The sequence below is a fragment of the Rutidosis leptorrhynchoides genome, chromosome 7 (genome assembly GCF_046630445.1).
Source record: "Rutidosis leptorrhynchoides isolate AG116_Rl617_1_P2 chromosome 7, CSIRO_AGI_Rlap_v1, whole genome shotgun sequence".
Classification (NCBI taxonomy): Eukaryota; Viridiplantae; Streptophyta; class Magnoliopsida; order Asterales; family Asteraceae; genus Rutidosis; species Rutidosis leptorrhynchoides.
In genome coordinates this window covers 205027264-205051495 of record NC_092339.1, presented here as the reverse complement: position 1 = coordinate 205051495, position 24232 = coordinate 205027264, and the positions used below count along the sequence as shown (strand labels likewise).

Sequence of the window (24232 nt, the reverse complement as noted above, 5' to 3'; positions counted from 1 at the left end):
CGCCTTAAATAGTTGTGCCGAAGAATTCTGACCGACTTTAGACAAGATTTCATCAATCATGTCTCCGGGTAGGTCTCTTAAAATATTGGGTTGTCTATCCATTTTGTGTTTTTATACTGTAAAATAGACAAGAGTTAGATTCATAAAAAAAATACTTATTAGAACAAGCAATTTTTACATATATCATAAAGCATAAGCACACTATATTACATATATTACACCACACGAATACAACTATCTTATTCCGACTCGCTTGTTTCTTCTTCTTTGGTTTTGGTTCGTTTTGCCAAGTTTCTAGGGATATATGATGTTCCCCTAATACGAGCCGTAATTTTCCACATTGGTTTAGAAAAACCTGGTGGTTTAGAGGTTCCCGGGTCATTGTTACAACTTAAGGACTTCGGGGGTTGACGATACATATAAAGTTCATCGGGGTTGGAATTAGATTTCTCTATTTTTATGCCCTTTCCCTTATTATTTTCTTTTGCCTTTTTAAATTCAGTTGGGGTAATTTCTATAACATCATCGGAATTCTCGTCGGAATCCGATTCATCAGAGAATTGGTAATCCTCCCAATATTTTGCTTCCTTGTCGGAAACACCATTGACCATAATTAACCTTGGTCGGTTGGTTGAGGATTTTCTTTTACTTAACCGTTTTATTATTTCCCCCACCGGTTCTATTTCTTCTTCCGGTTCCGATTCTTCTTCCGGTTCCGATTCTTCTTCCGGTTCCGACTCTTCTTCCGGTTCCTCTTCTGGAACTTGTGAATCAGTCCACGAATCATTCCAATTTACATTTGACTCTTCATTATTATTAGGTGAGTCAATGGGACTTGTTCTAGAGGTAGACATCTATCACATAATATCAAACACGTTAAGAGATTAATATATCACATAATATTCATATGTTAAAAATATATAGTTTCCAACAAAAATGTTAAGCAATCATTTTTAAAGAAAACACAGTCGAAGTCCAGACTCACTAATGCATCCTAACAAACTCGATAAGACACACTAATGCAAATTTTCTGGTTCTCTAAGACCAACGCTCTGATACTAACTGAAATGTCCCGTTCTTATTGATTAAAAACGTTCCATATTAATTGATTTCGTTGCGAGGTTTTGACCTCTATATGAGACGTTTTTCAAAGACTGCATTCATTTTAAAACAAACCATAACCTTTATTTCATCAATAAAGGTTTAAAAAGCTTTACGTAGATTATCAAATAATGATAATCTAAAATATCCTGTTTACACACGACCATTACATAATGGTTTACAATACAAATATGTTACAACAAAATAAGTTTCTTGAATGCAGTTTTTACACAATATCATACAAGCATGGACTCCAAATCTCGTCCTTATTTAAGTATGCGACAGCGGAAGCTCTTAATAATCACCTGAGAATAAACATGCTTAAAACGTCAACAAAAATGTTGGTGAGTTATAGGTTTAACCTATATATATCAAATCATAATAATAGACCACAAGATTTCATATTTCAATACACATCCCATACATAGAGATAAAAATCATTCATATGGTGAACACCTGGTAACCGACATTAACAAGATGCATATATAAGAATATCCCCATCATTCCGGGACACCCTTCGGATATGATATAAATTTCGAAGTACTAAAGCATCCGGTACTTTGGATGGGGTTTGTTAAGCCCAATAGATCTATCTTTAGGATTCGCGTCAATTAGGGTGTCTGTTCCCTAATTCTTAGATTACCAGACTTAATAAAAAGGGGCATATTCGATTTCGATAATTCAACCATAGAATGTAGTTTCACGTACTTGTGTCTATTTTGTAAATCATTTATAAAACCTGCATGTATTCTCATCCCAAAAATATTAGATTTTAAAAGTGGGACTATAACTCACTTTCACAGATTTTTACTTCGTCGGGAAGTAAGACTTGGCCACTGGTTGATTCACGAACCTATAACAATATATACATATATATCAAAGTATGTTTAAAATATATTTACAACACTTTTAATATATTTTGATGTTTTAAGTTTATTAAGTCAGCTGTCCTCGTTAGTAACCTACAACTAGTTGTCCACAGTTAGATGTACAGAAATAAATCGATAAATATTATCTTGAATCAATCCACGACCCAGTGTATACGTATCTCAGTATTGATCACAACTCAAACTATATATATTTTGGAATCAACCTCAACCCTGTATAGCTAACTCCAACATTCACATATAGAGTGTCTATGGTTGTTCCGAAATATATATAGATGTGTCGACATGATAGGTCGAAACATTGTATACGTGTCTATGGTATCTCAAGATTACATAATATACAATACAAGTTGATTAAGTTATGGTTGGAATAGATTTGTTACCAATTTTCACGTAGCTAAAATGAGAAAAATTATCCAATCTTGTTTTACCCATAACTTCTTCATTTTAAATCCGTTTTGAGTGAATCAAATTGCTATGGTTTCATATTGAACTCTATTTTATGAATCTAAACAGAAAAGTATAGGTTTATAGTCGGAAAAATAAGTTACAAGTCGTTTTTGTAAAGGTAGTCATTTCAGTCGAAAGAACGACGTCTAGATGACCATTTTAGAAAACATACTTCCACTTTGAGTTTAACCATAATTTTTGGATATAGTTTCATGTTCATAATAAAAATCATTTTCTCATAATAACAACTTTTAAATCAAAGTTTATCATAGTTTTTAATTAACTAACCCAAAACAGCCCGCGGTGTTACTACGACGGCGTAAATCCGGTTTTACGGTGTTTTTCGTGTTTCCAGGTTTTAAATCATTAAGTTAGCATATCATATAGATATATAACATGTGTTTAGTTTATTTTAAAAGTCAAGTTAGAAGGATTAACTTTTGTTTGCGAACAAGTTTAGAATTAACTAAACTATGTTCTAGTGATTACAAGTTTAAACCTTCGAATAAGATAGCTTTATATGTATGAATCGAATGATGTTATGAACATCATTACTACCTTAAGTTCCTTGGATAAACCTACTGGAAAAAAGAAAAATGGATCTAGCTTCAATGGATCCTTGGATGGCTCGAAGTTCTTGAAGCAGAATCATGACACGAAAACAAGTTCAAGTAAGATCATCACTTAAAATAAGATTGTTATAGTTATAGAAATTGAACCAAAGTTTGAATATGATTATTACCTTGTATTAGAATGATAACCTACTGTAAGAAACAAAGATTTCTTGAGGTTGGATGATCACCTTACAAGATTGGAAGTAAGCTAGCAAACTTGAAAGTATTCTTGATTTTATGAAACTAGAACTTTTGGAATTTATGAAGAACACTTAGAACTTGAAGATAGAACTTGAGAGAGATCAATTAGATGAAGAAAATTGAAGAATGAAAGTGTTTGTAGGTGTTTTTGGTCGTTGGTGTATGGATTAGATATAAAGGATATGTTATTTTGTTTTCATGTAAATAAGTCATGAATGATTACTCATATTTTTGTAATTTTATGAGATATTTCATGCTAGTTGCCAAATGATGGTTCCCACATGTGTTAGGTGACTCACATGGGCTGCTAAGAGCTGATCGTTGGAGTGTATATACCAATAGTACATACATCTAAAAGCTGTGTATTGTACGAGTACGAATACGGGTGCATACGAGTAGAATTGTTGATGAAACTGAACGAGGATGTAATTGTAAGCATTTTTGTTAAGTAGAAGTATTTTGATAAGTGTCTTGAAGTCTTTCAAAAGTGTATGAATACATATTAAAACACTACATGTATATACATTTTAACTGAGTTGTTAAGTCATCGTTAGTCGTTACATGTAAATGTTGTTTTGAAACCTTTAGGTTAACGATCTTGTTAAATGTTGTTAACCCAATGTTTATAATATCAAAAGAGATTTTAAATTATTATATTATCATGATATTATGATGTACGAATATCTCTTAATATGATATATATACATTAAATGTCGTTACAACGATAATCGTTACATATATGTCTCGTTTCAAAATCATTAAGTTAGTAGTCTTGTTTTTACATATGTAGTTCATTGTTAATATAATTAATGATATGTTTACTTATCATAATATCATGTTAACTATATATATAACCATATATATGTCATCATATAGTTTTTACAAGTTTTAACGTTCGTGAATCACCGGTCAACTTGGGTGGTCAATTGTCTATATGAAACCTATTTCAATTAATCAAGTCTTAACAAGTTTGATTGCTTAACATGTTGGAAACATTTAATCATGTAAATATCAATCTCAATTAATATATATAAACATGGAAAAGTTCGGGTCACTACATCTATTATCTCTGATAGGGATGGCAGATTTATTTCAAGATTCTGGCAGACATTACAGCAAGCATTAGGAACTCGTCTAGACATGAGTACTGCCTATCATCCACAAACTGATGGGCAGAGCGAAAGGACGATACAAATGCTTGAAGACATGCTACGAGCATGTGTTATTGATTTCGGAAACAGTTGGGATCGACATCTACCGTTAGCAGAATTTTCCTACAACAACAGCTACCATTCAAGCATTGAGATGGCGCCGTTTGAAGCACTTTATGGTAGAAAATGCAGGTCTCCGATTTGTTGGAGTGAGGTGGGGGATAGACAGATTACGGGTCCGGAGATTATACAAGAAACTACCGAGAAGATCATCCAAATTCAACAACGGTTGAAAACTGCCCAAAGTCGACAAAAGAGCTACGCTGACATTAAAAGAAAAGATATAGAATTTGAAATTGGAGAGATGGTCATGCTTAAAGTTGCACCTTGGAAAGGCGTTGTTCGATTTGGTAAACGAGGGAAATTAAATCCAAGGTATATTGGACCATTCAAGATTATGGATCGTGTCGGACCAGTAGCTTACCGACTTGAGTTACCTCAACAACTCGCGGCTGTACATAACACTTTCCACGTCTCGAATTTTAAGAAATGTTTTGCTAAAGAAGATCTCACTATTCCATTAGATAAAATCCAAATCAACGAAAAACTTCAATTCATCGAAGAACCCGTCGAAATAATGGATCGTGAGGTTAAAAGACTTAAGCAAAACAAGATACCAATTGTTAAGGTTCGATGGAATGCTCGTAGAGGACCCGAGTTCACCTGGGAGCGTGAAGATCAGATGAAGAAGAAATACCCGCATCTATTTCCAGAAGATTCATCAACACCTTCAACAGCTTAAAATTTCGGGACGAAATTTATTTAACGGGTAGGTACTGTAGTGACCCGAACTTTTCCATGTTTATATATATTAATTGAGATTGATATTTACATGATTAAATGTTTCCAACATGTTAAGCAATCAAACTTGTTAAGACTTGATTAATTGAAATATGTTTCATATAGACAATTGACCACCCAAGTTGACCGGTGATTCACGAACGTTAAAACTTGTAAAAACTATATGATGACATATATATGGATATATATATAGTTAACATGATACTATGATAAGTAAACATATCATTAAGTATATTAACAATGAACTACATATGTAAAAACAAGACTACTAACTTAATGATTTTTAAACGAGACATATATGTAACGATTATCGTTGTAAAGACATTTAATGTATATATATCATATTAAGAGATATTCATACATGATAATATCATGATAATATAATAATTTAAAATCTCATGTGATATTATAAACATTGGGTTAACAACATTTAACAAGATCGTTAACCTAAAAGTTTCAAAACAACACTTACATGTAACGACTAACGATGACTTAACGACTCAGTTAAAATGTATATACATGTAGTGTTTTAATATGTATTTATACACTTTTGAAAGACTTAAATACACTTATCAAAATACTTCTACTTAACAAAAATGCTTACAATTACATCCTCGTTCAGTTTCATCAACAATTCTACTCGTATGCACCCGTATTCGTACTCGTACAATACACAGCTTTTAGATGTATGTACTATTGGTATATACACTCCAATTATCAGCTCTTAGCAGCCCATGTGAGTCACCTAACACATGTGGGAACCATCATTTGGCAACTAGCATGAAATATCTCATAAAATTACAAAAATATGAGTAATCATTCATGACTTATTTACATGAAAACAAAATAACATATCCTTTATATCTAATCCATACACCAACGACCAAAAATACCTACAAACACTTTCATTCTTCAATTTTCTTCATCTAATTGATCTCTCTCAAGTTCTATCTTCAAGTTCTAAGTGTTCTTCATAAATTCCAAAAGTTCTAGTTTCATAAAATCAAGAATACTTTCAAGTTTGCTAGCTCACTTCCAATCTTGTAAGGTGATCATCCAACCTCAAGAAATCTTTGTTTCTTACAGTAGGTTATCATTCTAATACAAGGTAATAATCATATTCAAACTTTGGTTCAATTTCTATAACTATAACAATCTTATTTTAAGTGATGATCTTACTTGAACTTGTTTTCGTGTCATGATTCTGCTTCAAGAACTTCGAGCCATCCAAGGATCCATTGAAGCTAGATCCATTTTTCTATTTTCCAGTAGGTTTATCCAAGGAACTTAAGGTAGTAATGATGTTCATAACATCATTCGATTCATACATATAAAGCTATCTTATTCGAAGGTTTAAACTTGTAATCACTAGAACATAGTTTAGTTAATTCTAAACTTGTTCGCAAACAAAAGTTAATCCTTCTAACTTGACTTTTAAAATAAACTAAACACATGTTCTATATCTATATGATATGCTAACTTAATGATTTAAAACCTGGAAACACGAAAAACACCGTAAAACCGGATTTACGCCGTCGTAGTAACACCGCGGGCTGTTTTGGGTTAGTTAATTAAAAACTATGATAAACTTTGATTTAAAAGTTGTTATTCTGAGAAAATGATTTTATTATGAACATGAAACTATATCCAAAAATTATGGTTAAACTCAAAGTGGAAGTATGTTTTCTAAAATGGTCATCTAGACGTCGTTCTTTCGACTGAAATGACTACCTTTACAAAAACGACTTGTAACTTATTTTTCCGACTATAAACCTATACTTTTTCTGTTTAGATTCATAAAATAGAGTTCAATATGAAACCATAGCAATTTGATTCACTCAAAACGGATTTAAAATGAAGAAGTTATGGGTAAAACAAGATTGGATAATTTTTCTCATTTTAGCTACGTGAAAATTGGTAACAAATCTATTCCAACCATAACTTAATCAACTTGTATTGTATATTATGTAATCTTGAGATACCATAGACACGTATACAATGTTTCGACCTATCATGTCGACACATCTATATATATTTCGGAACAACCATAGACACTCTATATGTGAATGTTGGAGTTAGCTATAAAGGGTTGAGGTTGATTCCAAAATATGTATAGTTTGAGTTGTGATCAATACTGAGATACGTATACACTGGGTCGTGGATTGATTCAAGATAATATTTATCGATTTATTTCTGTATATCTAACTGTGGACAACTAGTTATAGGTTACTAACGAGGACAGCTGACTTAATAAACTTAAAACATCAAAATATATTAAAAGTGTTGTAAATATATTTTGAACATACTTTGATATATATGTATATATTGTTATAGGTTCGTGAATCAACCAGTGGCCAAGTCTTACTTCCCGACGAAGTAAAAATCTGTGAAAGTGAGTTATAGTCCCACTTTTAAAATCTAATATTTTTGGGATGAGAATACATGCAAGTTTTATAAATGATTTACAAAATAGACACAAGTACGTGAAACTACATTCTATGGTTGAATTATCGAAATCGAATATGCCCCTTTTTATTAAGTCTGGTAATCTAAGAATTAGGGAACAGACACCCTAATTGACGCGAATCCTAAAGATAGATCTATTGGGCCTAACAAACCCCATCCAAAGTACCGGATGCTTTAGTACTTCGAAATTTATATCATATCCGAAGGGTGTCCCGGAATGATGGGGATATTCTTATATATATGCATCTTGTTAATGTCGGTTACCAGGTGTTCACCATATGAATGATTTTTATCTCTATGTATGGGATGTGTATTGAAATATGAAATCTTGTGGTCTATTGTTACGATTTGATATATATAGGTTAAACCTATAACTCACCAACATTTTTGTTGACGTTTTAAGCATGTTTATTCTCAGGTGATTATTAAGAGCTTCCGCTGTCGCATACTTAAATAAGGACAAGATTTGGAGTCCATGCTTGTATGATATTGTGTAAAAACTGCATTCAAGAAACTTATTTTGTTGTAACATATTTGTATTGTAAACCATTATGTAATGGTCGTGTGTAAACAGGATATTTTAGATTATCATTATTTGATAATCTACGTAAAGCTTTTTAAACCTTTATTGATGAAATAAAGGTTATGGTTTGTTTAAAAATGAATGCAGTCTTTGAAAAACGTCTCATATAGAGGTCAAAACCTCGCAACGAAATCAATTAATATGGAACGTTTTTAATCAATAAGAACGGGACATTTCATTGGGCCCGATAGATCTATCTTTAGAGTTCGCGTCAATTAGGGTGTCTGTTCCCTAATTCTTAGATTACCAGACTTAAATAAAAGGGGCATATTCAGTTTCGATCATTCAACCATAGAACGTAATTTCGATTACTTGTGTCTATTTCGTAAAACAGTTATAAAAATTGCGCATGTATTCTCAGTCCCAAAAATATATATTGCAAAAGCATTTAAAAAGGGAGCAAATAAAACTCACCTAATGTATTTTGTAGTAAAAATACATATGACAATATTGAACAAATGCAGGGTTGGCCTTGAATTCACGAACCTATATCATTGTATATAAATTAAAATATATAATTGTAATCGAACAAGTTTATATATTATCTTAAATTATATATTATACTTATTTAGTTTGTATATATATTCAAAATGTTTAATATTTATATATTTAGTTACATTAATATATATATATATATATATATATATATATATATATATATATATATATATATGTATATATATATATATATAATATCATTAGTTTGTTACCTTTAAGTATTTATATAGATATTGTTATTATGTTAGATATGTATGTATATAAACTATTACTATAATTGTAATATATGTATTAAGTATATTTTAGGTAAGAATATAGTTATTTGTAACCAAATGTTAGTTCTGATAATAATAACTTACTAATAATAATAACTTTCTTACTATCGATAATACTAATAACAATAACGAATTTGTTAAAATTGATACTTAAGTTAATAATAATAACAGTAAGACTAGTAGTTACCAAAAAATGATATTAATACTAATATTAGTGAAAAATAATAATAACGATACTTCTAAAAAAGTTGATAATAATGATATTATTAATAATGTTTATAATATCAATGATGATAATGAAAATAACGATAATCCTTAATATTACTAGTAGTAATAATAATAACTTATAATAATCATATTAGTAACAATAATAATAATATTTGGTAGTAATAATTAATCACGCTAATAATAATAAGTGTTAATTAATAATAATACTAGTAATTATATTACTACTAGTAATAAATACAATCAAGTTAATAATAACACTAGTAAATACAATCAATTTAATAATAACACAATTGATAATAATTTAATTATAGCAAATAATAATATTAACCATAATAATAATAATAAATATAGCATAACTAAAGAAATCTACCTTCAAATAAGCTTTATATAAAAAGAATGCCCCCAGCGAGGCTCGAACCCCCAACCTCTCGAAAACCCGTCAACACCCTTTACCACTATGCTGTTTCTGCTTTTCTGATTATACTTGAAACCGATTTATTTTAACCCTTAACTAGCGATGTTCATCTTCTTCCCCACCATTCATTCGGTACACCCACAATCCACAACATCAATAATTTTAGGTATCTCATTATATTTATAACAATTTGTATTAAGTAAACGTATTAATGTAAAACGAACAAGAAAAGAAAAAAAAAATAGATAAACATCACAGACCTGTTCGTCGCTGTTTGCAGAAAAAAAAAAATTAACTTTGATTTCGAGGTCGTTTTAGATAAATGTTATAACACAAAAAATCTTGTAATCCACTCTCAGAAACTATGGGAACCATTAATTTGACTCAATTCGAAACAAGAAACTCGAATTTGGCTGATGAACATAAATTGACTTTTGTTTTTAAAAACTTTGACTTGAAAATTCGTTCTTGTTAAGAAGAATTGGAAATTGAGATTTTGAGGATAGTTTTGAATTGGAATTCCTAACAAGACTGCATTTATACATTTTTCAAATTCATTCAAAATCGAAATATGGTTGAAAAGTCATTCAACAGAGGTATCGAGCTGTGAGAGAAATAATAATAATAATTTTTGCTTAATTCCTTTGAATAAGAAAAATATGTAATTGATAAGTGTTATTCGAGAGTTGGAGAATTTGTGGATTACTCGTTTGTTTGATAGCAAAGACGCATCGACATGTTAAATCAGAAGCAGCAGGGAATTTGTATAAAGAATTTTAAAGTTGATAAAGACTCAACAGATTTTGTCATCTGTCTGATCTTTTATAATTAATATTAATAATTTAATAAATAAAATATATTTATAATAATAATAATAATACTTTTAATAATAAAAATGATATTAATAGAAATGGTAATAATAATTGTTAATAATAATGATATTAATGGTAAGGATAATATGATGATAATAATAACACACAAAATAATAAGTTAGCTGTAATTCAAATATCATTAGTTATTATTATTAATATTGTTATTTTTATAATTATTATTGATAATATCGTTAAAAGTCATTATTCTATAATTTTAACCCTTCTTATAATAATATTTATTTTTTTTTTATTTTTTTTATTTTTTGGTAACCCTACAGTTATTAGAATCTTATTAATTATATTTATACTAGTAATAATACTAATGTTGATATTAGTATTAATAATGACAATTAAGTAATTAATAATACAACTATATTTTAACTTGTAAATAATTTAATATGTTTATGTTACACATTATTAACTATGTAATATTTATTAACTATCCACTATATATAATAACATATATTGATTATTTATATCTTATATATATTACAATACACATATAAAAATAATTACACATAAAAATCATATATATTTATGTATAGCTTCATTTTAAAAATACATTTAATTATTTTGTATCTTAATGTAAAATATCGATTTACTTAACTTGTCGGTGTCCAACATCTAAGTTACACCACGTTCTTACTTTCATATTAAATAAATTGAAAGCTAAAATAGTTATCTTTACAAAATCACGAGGAAAATATTGTAAAACATGAATTGGAAATCAAACAGAAATTTCCACTAACTTATGCCTAACTCTCGTTAAGTGACACTTTGTTCTCATATGTAAATCACTATACCATTTATTCCGAATACCGTTAAAATAAATGGTTTCCTAAATCAAAGTGGACCTCTCAACAGAGACCCGTAATCATATTGCAATGTATCTGATATTTCAAACATATGAGATTATCTTTTAATTCCGTCGGTAAATATATTAAACACATATTGAAACAAATATGTTCATGTAAAGTATTGTATATCTAATACTCTGTTAACGTTTCCAATTAATAAGTATGTATTATATATACATGTCTATATATACATAAATGTTCGTGAATCGTCAAGCATAGTCAAAGGGTAATTGATTACATGAATATAGATTTTAAAACTTTCGAGACTCGACATTACATATTTTGCTTATCGTGTCGGAATCATGTAAAGATTAAAGTTTAAATTTGGTCGGAAATTTCCGGGTCATCACAGTAGCAAGAAGATTGTGGGTTTTTTTGTTTAAGTTTATGATGATCGTGTACTGTAGCAATCAGTGAGGTTATTTTTATGCTTGTCGAGTAATCATACGCAGAAACATATACATTAGCATATGTGTGATGGTTCGATGATGGGTTGGTTGGGAAGGGAAGTCGAGTAGTAGAGGAGAGAAGAGATGGTTGCAGTTTTGTTAGGTTGTTCCAACAAAATAAGAAGTAATGGGTCATTAATGATGGTGAAAGTGGTGTTCGGTGATGGTGAGTTTTAAGGTGGTTGTTCTTGATTGATGGTTGTAGGTTTGAAGTCGAACCAAAACATAGAAGGAAGAATGCATCAAAACTACTGGCGGTGCTCGAATAAGAAGAGACAAGAAAACAGAAGTACCAGAAATAGCAATCACGATGGGTTATTCACGTGATTCAAGTAGTAGTAATGAAGAAGGGAAAATGGGTCATACTAAAAGTAAAAGTAGTTTGATGATTGATATCCCTTAAATTGATATGTCAAATAAAACATATAAAATAATTTACGTTCACTGCACCAACAATAATGGTAGCAAGTTGGTGGGTTTGCATATGATTAACACAGTAATACTACATGATTCTAGATATTAATAATAACATTATAATAATAATTAATATATAATTTAATGACAATCATGGTGAATTGAAAAGATACAGAAAGAAACCGTGATTAATAAATAGTACAGTAGCCTATGTTTTGTTCATATCTACCGACAATTTTATTAGGAAAAGTATTTCGTACCCCGTTGTTATTTAGTGGCGAATAAAAGTCTTCGAAAAAAATTCTAAATTTTTACAGTAATTATATTTATTTATTTTAGTCATTAAGGTATAAAATTTGGTTATTAACTACTAAATAAAAAATTACATCATTGTCCACGCTCGATTCAAGGTAAAATATGAAAAGTGTTCAAATTTAACAATTAGCTCCTAAATACATTTTTAATAAGCCTAAAATTACATAAGTTTGAATTTAACTTGCTTAATATCAATCGGAACATTAAATAGTATTACATTCATTTAATATTTATTTTTAGTATACTTTATTTGTATATATGGATATATTTTAAATAATAATTATTATAATATCCTATTTTTATTTTATTAATTTTTAATAATAACAACATATAATACTTCAAATTATATTTTGAATTATTATTTATATATACATACACACATATCTATTTACAATTAATTGTTCGTGAATCGTCGAGAGCAGTCGAAGGGTAAATGAATACATGAACACAGTTTCAAAGTTTTGAGGTTTCAATATTACAGACTTTGCTTATCGTGTCGGAAACATATAAAGATTATGTTTAAATTTAGTCGGAAATTTTCGGGTCGTCACATCTGGTAAAATCTAAAATTTGAACAACTGTAAAAATACATCAGACATCACAATTGTAAAACCTAAAAATTGTAAAACCTAAAACGATCAGAAATCACAATTGTAAAACCTAATATCAAACTTAGTCGAACATAGATCAACTCTTTAACAAAATACATCAGACATCACAATTGTAAAACCTAAAAATCGAAACAAAAAATTAGAATTAGTAACCCGTGATTTGAAAATTAAGATTATTCAATAGCTGTTAGTGATTAAACAAATCCACCCTAAAAATTCGAAGATATTGAAATTTGGTCTTTAATCGATCTCATTTCTTTATAGTTTATTTTGATAGCCCGTGTTTATCTAGGTGTAATTTGGGAAGTCAAATTATTAGAGGGTACTTATTGACTTAGTATAATTAAATCAAGGGTTTAGAGAATGGACAAGTGATTGTAAATTCCTTGATCTAATGGTTGAGATTAGTGGAATTCTTTAAACAAATCTAACTTTATTATATTCTCTCAGTCTCAAATCTATTGTCTCGAGACAAAAAACACACAATTTTAGAAAATTCGATTAATTTTATTTTTCACCAATAAAATACTTTCTCTCTCCATTATAACCTCTTTTGATTGGCTGAAAAGGAATCTGGATAATTATTTTGGGACGTTTCAAAATAGAATAATAGACAATAAATTTGGGACGGAGGTAGTAATATATAGAAGAGATTTTATTTTATTTTTATCTATAAATAAATCAAACTATAAAATACCTGAGCTAAGGGTTGAAAATGAAAAATTTACATTTGATAGTAACCGATACTTCAGGCAACTGTATCACAGCCGACGACCGAAATAAATATCATTCAATTTTCAACTACTTTCCATCTATTTATATTTCTATTTTGAACTGAATCAATCATTAAAAATCAATGTCTGAATCAAGTAATTACGTGAGCAAGGGTGAAGGATCCACATATGATACTACTACAGGTACAGCTAAGAAGAAAGAAAAAACTAAAGTCAGCCGAACATCGCTAATACTATGGCACGCTCATCAGAACGATGCATCCGCTGTCAAAAAGCTTCTAGAAGAAGATCTGTCTTTAGTTCATGCTAGAGATTACGATAATCGAACTCCACTTCATGTTGCTTCACTTCACGGTTGGATCGATGTTGCTCAATGTTTAATTAAATCTGGCGCTGATATTAATGCTCAAGATCGTTGGAAGAATACGGTAATTTAAAAAACAATTAATCTATTTACGGTTCCTGCTGTTTTACTGATTTCTCCCTCTTATGTTTAATTCATGATTACTCTAGTAGTCTTATATATCGTTTGATCTTAGGTTACCAAGTTTTTTTTCATTAAATTATTATTATTATTATTATTATTAATTTAGTTTATACTTTATATTTTATTAGTAATTAGTATATAGTCTATTGGAAAGAAACTATGATTGTCGATATAAATACAAAAGTCAAGTAAAGAAAATGAAATTTAATATATGTGGATCAAAATCAATGCTTTGAATGTTTTTTTTTTTTTTTTTTTAAACCAATTGATGAATACTATATACTAAAAACTGGTAATATTCATTGCGATGAATACTAGTGTTCTTGAGTATGATATTCAAAAGTATTTAAAAAATGGCACAAGGAGGCTGTGATTCAATGACTTAAATCACCTAATCACGGTGCCTTTATTTTAAAGGTTGATTATCCATACACCACTAGATTTCAGTCATACACTACCAAACGTGCATTAAAGCATTGTGTTGTACAACACTCTAATGCACGTTTAGTGGTCTATGGCTAATAAAATTGGTGGTGTGCGAATCATCTACTTATTTTAAATAACTGGAAATGGTTAATCTTAGGGTCCGGGGAAGCAAGGATCACCTGATCAAAGTGGCTTATTTGTAAACAGTTAATAAAAAATCTCAAAGTGTTAATATTCAGCACGATGAATATTTCCGATTTTGGAAATATAATTCATCAATTGGTGTTATAAGTTATAACCCACTAAATGAATTAATCAAAGGAAGGTTAACATTCATAGCAATGAATTTGATCAACATTTATTAAATTTTCTTTTCTCCATCACATTTGATATGACGAAGTTAACATGGTTCTTGAGTGCCCTTCCGTCAAAAAATTAGACTTGACAATCACATATACTGTGTGTGTGTCTGTGTGTGTGTGTGTGTGTTTGTGTGTGTGTATGTGTGTGTGTGGGTGTGTGTGTGAACAAACATCATGGTTATTCGTTATTGGGAGTAGAAAGACAAGTTCCTTGCAGTTTTTCTTGTCTGTGTATGTTTTAACCAATTGATGCTCATATATTTGGCTAATATGATAAAATAAATACACGGGTATCTGCTATTTCTGTCTAGTAATCTTTACTGCAACTTGTTAAGTTAATACTGGTAATTAATGACAGCCTCTAGCTGATGCGGAAGGAGCTAAAAAGCATACCATGGTTGTGTTATTGAAGATGCACGGTGGCATGTCATTTGTAAGTATTGCCTAGACCTCTAAAGTTTTTACAGTATTATATCTTTTGAAGCATGTTTGTTATCACATGTCCATATTAATATAATGTTCATTGTCCATGTTAAAACATTCATACTTTAGGTATTATATTTCAAGAATCTTTTATAAACTCTACAAAGACAGTTGAACGGAAACACAAAAGTAAATGCCAAGGGTTTGGGACTGTCCAAAAGTTGATTTGTAGAATGTCTTTTTATCCTTTTTTTCTTCATAATTTGTACAACCTATTTGAAGTGTTCCTTCATGCCAAGAGTGTGGAACTGTCCAAAAGTTGATCTGGATAGCATCTTTGTTCTTTTACTTGTTTAAAATGTTTTACAGTTATCTACCTTACCATGAGATAATATATATGCACACTCATAGTCTATCTTTGAGTTTTCTGTCTACATTAACTTTATAATTGAAAACCTAGTAATGAACTTATAAAATGCTGGTAATGAACTTGTTGCTTTTAAACATTCCTTTGTAATATTATTGTAATTGTAATTGCAATTGTAATTGTTATTGTAATGTATGTATGTGCAGGGCCAGAATGGAAGCCACTCTGAACCAAAACCTGTGTTACCTCCCATTTCAAATAAGTGTGACTGGGAAATCGACCCTGTGGAGCTGGACTTCACAAATTCGCACCTTGTAGGAAAGGTCTGGTCTGGTTTGGTTTTCATTTTTGAAAGATTATTAATTAATTAATTAATTACATCTATCGTTGATTTGTGACTGAATCTTATTAACTAGTTATCTGCTATCTGCTAATCACCATTAAATATTAAATATTACTAGTAGTTAGTAGATTATTATATCATATTGTAGTCGAGTGGAATGTTAAGACCAAAATCCATGACTATACCTTGTCCGTTGCCATGGCTGCACGAGGCTTTAGCTTTTGTAATATATAACTGGACTATCATATAATGTGAGTTCAAATATATTATAATGTGCCTAAAGCTTGAGTTTCTTTTGTCATATTTTTCTTATATGCACAACCATACAAAATGAACATTTAAAGTTGTTGACTGTGTTAAGTCTTCTTCTCCAATTTCTTTTTTCCTTTTTTTAAATTTTTTTAATCAAAGATGATAAAGTTATTGCTGCTAACAACAACAGGGGTCGTTTGGTGAGATCGTAAGAGCATCTTGGCGTGGAACACCTGTAGCTGTGAAGCGTATACTTCCAAGTCTCTCAGATGACAGATTTGTTGTGTGAGTAACACGTACTTACCTCTTTTTTAAGGTGTCTTTTTTGACCCATTACTTATGAATGTGTCAATTTGCTTTTTGTATTATTTCAAACGAGGTCAATAAATAACTTAAAGGGGAGCAAGTCAAACGGCTTGAAAGTCGCTCATATAGACTTTTGATAATGCATAGTCTAGTCTAAGACTCTTTTTAGTCACTTGATTAATTTTTAAATAGTTATATTGTGTTTGTAGTCATAATTAACACATAACTTTAATATAGTTTTTATTCTTTTAAACTCTGAATCTGACTTTGAAAGTTGTATATTTTCAGATTAACCGTCACCTACCTTGCTATATATATATATATGATGATGATGATTTACTTTTCTTTTTTTTTTTTCCTTTTTTTTTTATGCCTCATCAGTCAGGACTTTAGGCATGAGGTTAATTTGCTGGTCAAACTTCGGCACCCTAATATAGTACAATTTCTTGGTGCTGTTACTGAAAAGAAACCATTAATGCTGATCACCGAGTTCTTACGAGGGGTGGGTAACTACTGTTCGTTTACCATCATCTAATTAGCATCAATAAATAAATAAATTAAAAAATCATCGTAGTTTTAATCAAAGTATGGACGTTATTGGTTTCTGGGTGTAGGGTGATCTTCATCAGTGCCTGAAGGAGAAGGGTGCTCTTAATATAACGACAGCTATAAACTTTGCGTTAGACATTGCCAGGTACTGTTTGAAAAAATGATCTCATGTTTTTTTTTTTTTTTTTTTTTTTTTTTTTTTTAAATTTGGGTTGCAATGGATCATAAAAGATTACCCAATAGCTTGAGGGGGTCATTAATACTAATAATACATAATAAGAAAGCATGTCCGTGATTCTCAGATAGGGAGATGTTGCTAATGGTGGTTGCAAACTATTCTCACTAATTCCATATCACAGTTATTTTGTTAGTGTAAATAATTCGATAGTTAGTACTAATTATGATCTACAAAGTGTCTATAAAATCATAAATTCATGATAAATACTTCCGTGTTCTTAAAAACTTTAAATTTTCGATGCACATAAATTCCAGAAAGTCGATCTAAAAGGTTTTATTTTCGAACCTAATTATAGATAGTTGTAAACAAAGTAACTGATCTACTCAAGAAGCCATTTTGCCACATCAAGCTCTTGTTATTTATGCTAGTTTCCTAACGGAGACACATCCCCTATCAAATTATGAAATTTGTGAATAGCAAAGTCTAAGTTATATGTATGTAATGTTGTAATGTTGTATTTTGAAATGTTTTTTTATTTTTGTATTTTCTTTGTGTGTGTGTGTGTTTTTTTCCCCAGAGGCATGGCATATCTTCACACTGAGCCAAATGTCATAATCCATAGAGACTTGAAACCGAGGTTTGTTCATTTGCCACATTCAGAACACATAGTTTGTACATCTCTTGTGCATATCTGTATATTCGTAGTTCGTTCTTAGATTTTGAGTTTTCAATTTTTTGATTTAATCTTTATTAGTAGTAGTAACATTAATTAAAGGCTATACTTGTAATTATCAGGAATGTTCTTTTAGTCAACTCCAATGCAGACCATCTTAAAGTTGGAGATTTTGGACTAAGCAAATTAATCAGGGTTAAAAATTCTCATGATGTCTACAAAATGACCGGCGAAACTGGGAGCTGTATGTTTAAATTCTACTAAAACACTTTTGCTATTATTAGGAGTATTATATTTGATTGTCTGTAAACTTGTCACATCATAGCCATTCAATTTTTTTTTTCTGTTTTTATCTTTCATGAAATGAAATTAAAGATCGTTATATGGCTCCTGAAGTCTTCAAGCATCGTAAATATGACAAAACAGTTGATGTGTTCTCTTTTGCAATGATATTGTACCAGGTAATTTCAATTTCAATTCCAATTCCTGTTATTGTAAAAATAAAAATAATGAGAAAAGGGATGACTATTTTAAAAAAAAATTTGAATGGACTAACACCGACACAAGTGAATTTTTCTCTCTCCTAAAAGGGCATCTGGCCACTGTTCACCGCCTCCCACCACTCGATTATTTAGTTTTTTTCTTTTGATTTTTGCATCTCACCACCCCCGCCAATCGAATCAGACATACTCGAATTGCAAACCCTGAAATTTTCACGCTGTTCCGACCACCACTGTCATCCCACGCGCCGCCGAATTCCGCTGCCGGTATTCCACGCGCCGGCGCGTGAACATCTGTTCCACCGCCGTTCGCTGCCGTTTTCTTCCAGTACGACTGTGTTGGATCTCCGACCAAAACCTTGGTGAGTATTGGTCTGAATTGTTGCTTTCAAATTTGAGTTATAGTTCTGAGATACCTGCTATCTGCTGCTATTGCTATCTGCTGCTATTGCCACTTCATAGAAGCTGATCTGGGTGTATCATGGTGTCCAAGAAGAAGAAAAAGTACCAAGATATAACGGCGACTGCTACTAGGGTTTTGCGAAACCGATCGGTTAGTCGTGGAACAGCGGATGCGGCTTCTGAAAGTGGAGAAGTGTCTTCATCTGATTCTGATGGGGATCGTTCATCTCAGATTATGGATGATGTCGTACGTTCCAATCTGATGGTAGATGAAGTTGATCAGCCAAATAAGAACGAGGGAGATGTGCCAATTGATCAACCTGGGAAGGATAATCGTGATTCAGAGGGGATGATTCTGAAAACCTATAGTTCTAGAAAGAGGAAGGGTAAAGTGAACCAGCTGATTGATGTTGGGGATGGTCCGTCTAAAGAAAAGAAGAGTGCTCAATTTGTTCCTTATGCTGGTGATTCTTCTATTCCTGCTAATGAAAAAATACTCCCTGAAGTAATTAAAAAACGCAAGGGTAACAGGAAGAAAGGTGGGTATGGTAAGAATTCTGGTGTAACTGATCATTCTATTGATGATATTGTAGTTAGTAACGATGATATTATTGCTAAATCTATTGGTGAAACAATTGCTGTTGCTAAACCGACTGTTTCTGCTAGTCCTGTTGTATTCTTTAAGAGTTCAAAAGATGGTAGTTATAATGAGGTTGATGTAAACCTAGTGGCTGCTGCTGAGAATGCTGTTAAGTTATTTAAGAATGATGGTATTAGAGAGTCAATTGTTGTTCCTGATGATTTCTCCCAATTTACATTGGGTGGCAATGTAACATTAATGAATACGCAGGATAATAATAGCGGTGATAAAGATAATGTTGTTTCTGGGATTAAATCTACAACAATGGAAGGGGTTGAGACTAGTGATGGGCAAGGCAATACAAATACTAAAACCCCAAGAGCATGGGTAAATCCAAATATCACTTTTGCTGACTTCTTAAAACAAAACAAAGATGAAGAAGAATTAAAAATGGAGTTCATTCCTCCTGTTTTAATGTCTAATGGTCAAAAGAGAGTAGTTTTCTCCGCTGAGGAGGTTAAGAAGGGCGGTAGTGCATTTTCTCTTCAATTATATGGGTATTTTATTGGAACTTCTATGGATTATAGGGTTGTTAATGCCCATCTAAGGAGAATGTGGCGGAGGTATGACCTTAAAGAAATCGTCAAAACAGCTGCAGGATTTTATTTATGCAATTTTAAAAATGAAAAGGGTATGAAGGAGGTTCTTGAGAGTGGTCCATGGTTAGTTAATAATGTTCCTTTTTTCGTAAATCAGTGGGAACCTGGGGTTTGGCTTGAAAAATGGAACCTGAAAAAGTTCCAATTTGGATTTGCATTCACAATATACCCATTGAACTATGGAGTGGCAGAAGTATAGGTAAACTTGTTAGTGGTATTGGTAGGCCTATGTTGATGGACAAAGTTACTTCAGAAATATGTTTGAGTAAAAGTGGAAGACTAGGTTTTGCTAGAGTTTTGACTGAAGTCAATGCAGCTGATGACCTTCCTAGCTTTGTCGAATTTTCCTATCCTGTGATTGGTTCTTTTCCAGCCAAAGTGGGTAAACTTGAGGTGACTTATCAATGGAAACCGCCTTTATGCACTTATTGCAAAGTGTTTGGGCACTCTTTTAATACTTGTAAAATTAGGCCTAAAACAGAAGATGAAGTATCTGCACAAGTGTTAAAAGACGCTTTGAAAATCAACAATGATGGTGAAACAGTTGATTTAAATAACCAGTGTGTTGAGGACGGCTCTAAAGTTGTTGGTAAGAAAGGAAGGGTATTTCATAAGTTGAATTTTGATAATAATAAAAGTCAATGGCAGTCAACAGAAGCAAAAGGTATCAAGCAAAATGCAGTTAAGAATAATTATGGTATTAAAGACAATATTGCTGTGGAGGAAACAGATTGGAATGTGGAGCCCCAGAAAAATCGAAATCATAATGTTTTAAGGAAAAGAGATAAAGGGAAATGCATTGATGGTGAAGGTAATAATAAGACATATTCCAAAGATAGAATTGAAACAAACAATCCTTTTTATGTATTAGTAGATGATGAGGGTAATGGTGATTGATGTTAAGTTCGATAATACTGCTCCGAAATCAGGGTATTCTACATCTTGTTAGTCTCTTACTTTATATCTAGTATAGGTCCTCAAGTTTCGCTCAAATTAGTGTTACTCATGTTGTAATTCTCTTTGTATTATTTTCTTATCAATAAAATTATCTTGCTTTTTAAAAAAAAAAAAAAAAAATGAGAAAAGGACAAAAACCAAATAAAATATTATATCATAATCATTATTTTTTGTTTGTTTGTTAAAAACAGATGCTTGAAGGAGACCCACCACTATCAAATTGTGAACCTTATGAAGCAGCTAAATCTGCAGCAGAAGGGATCCGACCTATTTTTCGAGCAAAAAGTTACAGTCCTGAGTTGAGAGAGTAAGTTATATTAATCTACTTCCTTAATCTCATATTCAATTCCTTGAATTGCATCCTATGCAATTAAACCTATCTAAACCGAAATTCCAAAATGTTCAAGAGTCTTGTTGGGTGATATTGCTGGGTCATAACAATTATCCAGGTGCTAATATCAATGGTCATTATACAGATTGACCGAGCACTGCTGGGATGCAGATATGAACAAGAGACCTTCATTTTTGGAAATTTTAAAGAGGCTTGAAAAAATTAAGGAAAAGATGGCTACAGATCATCATTGGAACATTTTTTCAACTTGAAATCTGATCAAATTCGTAACTGCATACTTGATTCTTCAGCTACCCAAAACGCAAACCTCTCCTTTATGCACTGTCCTGTTGTCAGTATAGTCATGTCAAAATCTGATTGTAGGCCTTGATATACACGTATAGTCAGTACGTGTCGCCAAAATCGCGCCTTGTGGGTTTTTTTTTTTTTTCCATTCAGCCACTATTCCTTCTGCGCAGCTCCAATGGATTTTCATTTCACTGAATGAGACTTGTAAATTATAAATTGTACGCTTTTCCTGAATAGCGACACTAGTGGTGATCACTATTTGATTCCTTTTATGCTGTGTATATATACATAACACCTGGTATTGTCCGCGAATTTGATACAATGTTATAATGTTAAATGGGTCAAATTATTGGATACTAATCATCCTTTTATAGTTGATTATGCATCAAGTGACGTTAAAAGTATAATCTTCACAAAACAAATTTTTTTTCGGTGCGAAAAACGCTAATATAAATAAATGGATCCGAATATACAAACCTAGTCAACAAACACAATATATAGCTAAACCACACACAACGTACCCACTAACAAGATGTATAAAGTTACCCACTAACAAGATGTATAAAGGCTGACAAAATAGCAAACTAAACGATCAAGGCTACATCTAACCTGTAGTATTGGCTAGACCTCAAACCATTCCCGAGAGAACACAAATCGTCGGGAGAATACTTACGACCATTGTATCCGCTGAAAATCAGAACAATGGAAGTCTCAAATCTTCACGAGCTGCCACTAAAGAACACTGAACTGCAAAATACTCGTCACGTCTTTGGAGCTAAAATCAGATCTTCAACAGCAATATCGTCGCGCGGAAAAACTCTAAAGACATAGCAGGAAAAGAAAAAGCTTGACGAGACAAACCCACTGCAACGAGGAAAGGCCACCAAGACCCAACTAACCACTACCACCCCGTCAAAACAAACGGGCCGCCACCACCAAAAGGGTGGTGACAACGCCTGAAACAACCGATGGAACATCGCCGCCCCTACCGGAAACAACTGAGTGGCGACCACCAACGGGGTGGTGAAGGCAACATGGCTAGCTACCGGCCAGGAAAGCTCCAGTGAACCATGGAAACGAAACCAACACAAACAGACGTAGAGGGAGGCCTACCACCATCAACTGGAAGCTAACATGTAGCCACCAACAACAGGGTGGTGAAGCCACCTTTGTAAGCCGCCGCTCGGGGAGCTCCGATGAACCATAAAACCGGAAACCACTCGGGAAACAGACGAAGAAGTGCCAACCACGAAACACCACCCTACCACGAGAATAACAGTAGAATGGTAGTTGCCGCCAGCCACCTTCGATATTCACAGGAAAAAGAGGGAAGCCTGAAAGACACAAAACAGAAAGGAAAAGGAAAGGGAAAATGAGAAGTACGTGGAAAAAGAGAAGAAAAAACAGAAAGAGGTCGGCCGGACCTCTGACGAGATGCCGATGCAAGCGATGGATCCTGAGAAGAGTTTAGGAAGGTGCTAACAAAGATGAAGCTTACTGGAGTTAAGGTATCAGAAAAGAGTTAGGATGCAGAGGGAAGAAGCTTAACTATCAGATCGAAAATTGGGTAAATTTGTTTTCCAAAGAGTTCTCATGATTTGTTTATCTATGATTACATCATTAAATTTGTTGAATAACATATTAAACAATATCTGTAGTGTAGCATCTTTTATTAACCAACCTATTTCGAAGCAAAAACATCTCCCCGTTAATTAACTAACCCTTAAAACCTTTGTTTTCTACATCATTTCGTTATTTCAACTTTTCAAATACAACGAGGACTACGAAAATCAAAACCCTAATTCCCTTTTAACTCCCTTTGATCACGATCAAACTCAAATTCTAGTTATAATTTATCAAACGATTGCTAGGGTATGACGAACAATTTGTATACCATTCGTACTGACGACATTGACGAATTTGATCTTAAATGATTTACCGTTTGCATTTGAGTAGTTCTATATAAATCCTAAATCAGTTAAAATTATTCGTTAATTTATTTTGCATTATTTGTTTTAGTTGTTGTTTATCAGTTTATTGATGAATATCCAAAGATGTTTAAAATCAAATTGCACCATGGTGTTTTTGTAGGATTTATGTGTAGGTACAACACATAACTATATAGCTAAATTCATTTGAACCTTCG

At 31.8% G+C, this 24232-nt stretch overlaps 1 protein-coding gene across 1 annotated transcript; it reads left to right on the top strand.

Annotated features, from left to right (window-relative positions):
• Positions 1–13982: 13982 nt before the first annotated feature.
• On the top strand, positions 13983–22423 carry LOC139857450 (serine/threonine-protein kinase VIK-like). Its single transcript, XM_071846203.1, has 11 exons — positions 13983–14410; positions 15616–15690; positions 16254–16370; positions 16833–16927; positions 17330–17450; positions 17563–17642; positions 18253–18312; positions 18471–18592; positions 18724–18809; positions 21638–21753; positions 21923–22423. The coding sequence occupies exons 1-11, from the start codon at positions 14105–14107 to the stop codon at positions 22047–22049; spliced, it is 1305 nt and encodes a 434-aa protein (XP_071702304.1). The 5' UTR covers positions 13983–14104; the 3' UTR covers positions 22050–22423.
• The last annotated feature ends 1809 nt before the right edge of the window (positions 22424–24232 follow it).

Coding starts and splice junctions, on each gene's coding strand:
- LOC139857450 (XM_071846203.1), top strand. CDS start 14,105: ATGTCTGAATCAAGTAATTACGTGAGCAAGGGTGAAGGATCCACATAT. Junction 17,451..17,562: donor TCACCGAGTTCTTACGAGGG/GTGGGTAACTAC, acceptor TTCTGGGTGTAG/GGTGATCTTCATCAGTGCCT. Junction 18,313..18,470: donor CATAGAGACTTGAAACCGAG/GTTTGTTCATTT, acceptor TGTAATTATCAG/GAATGTTCTTTTAGTCAACT.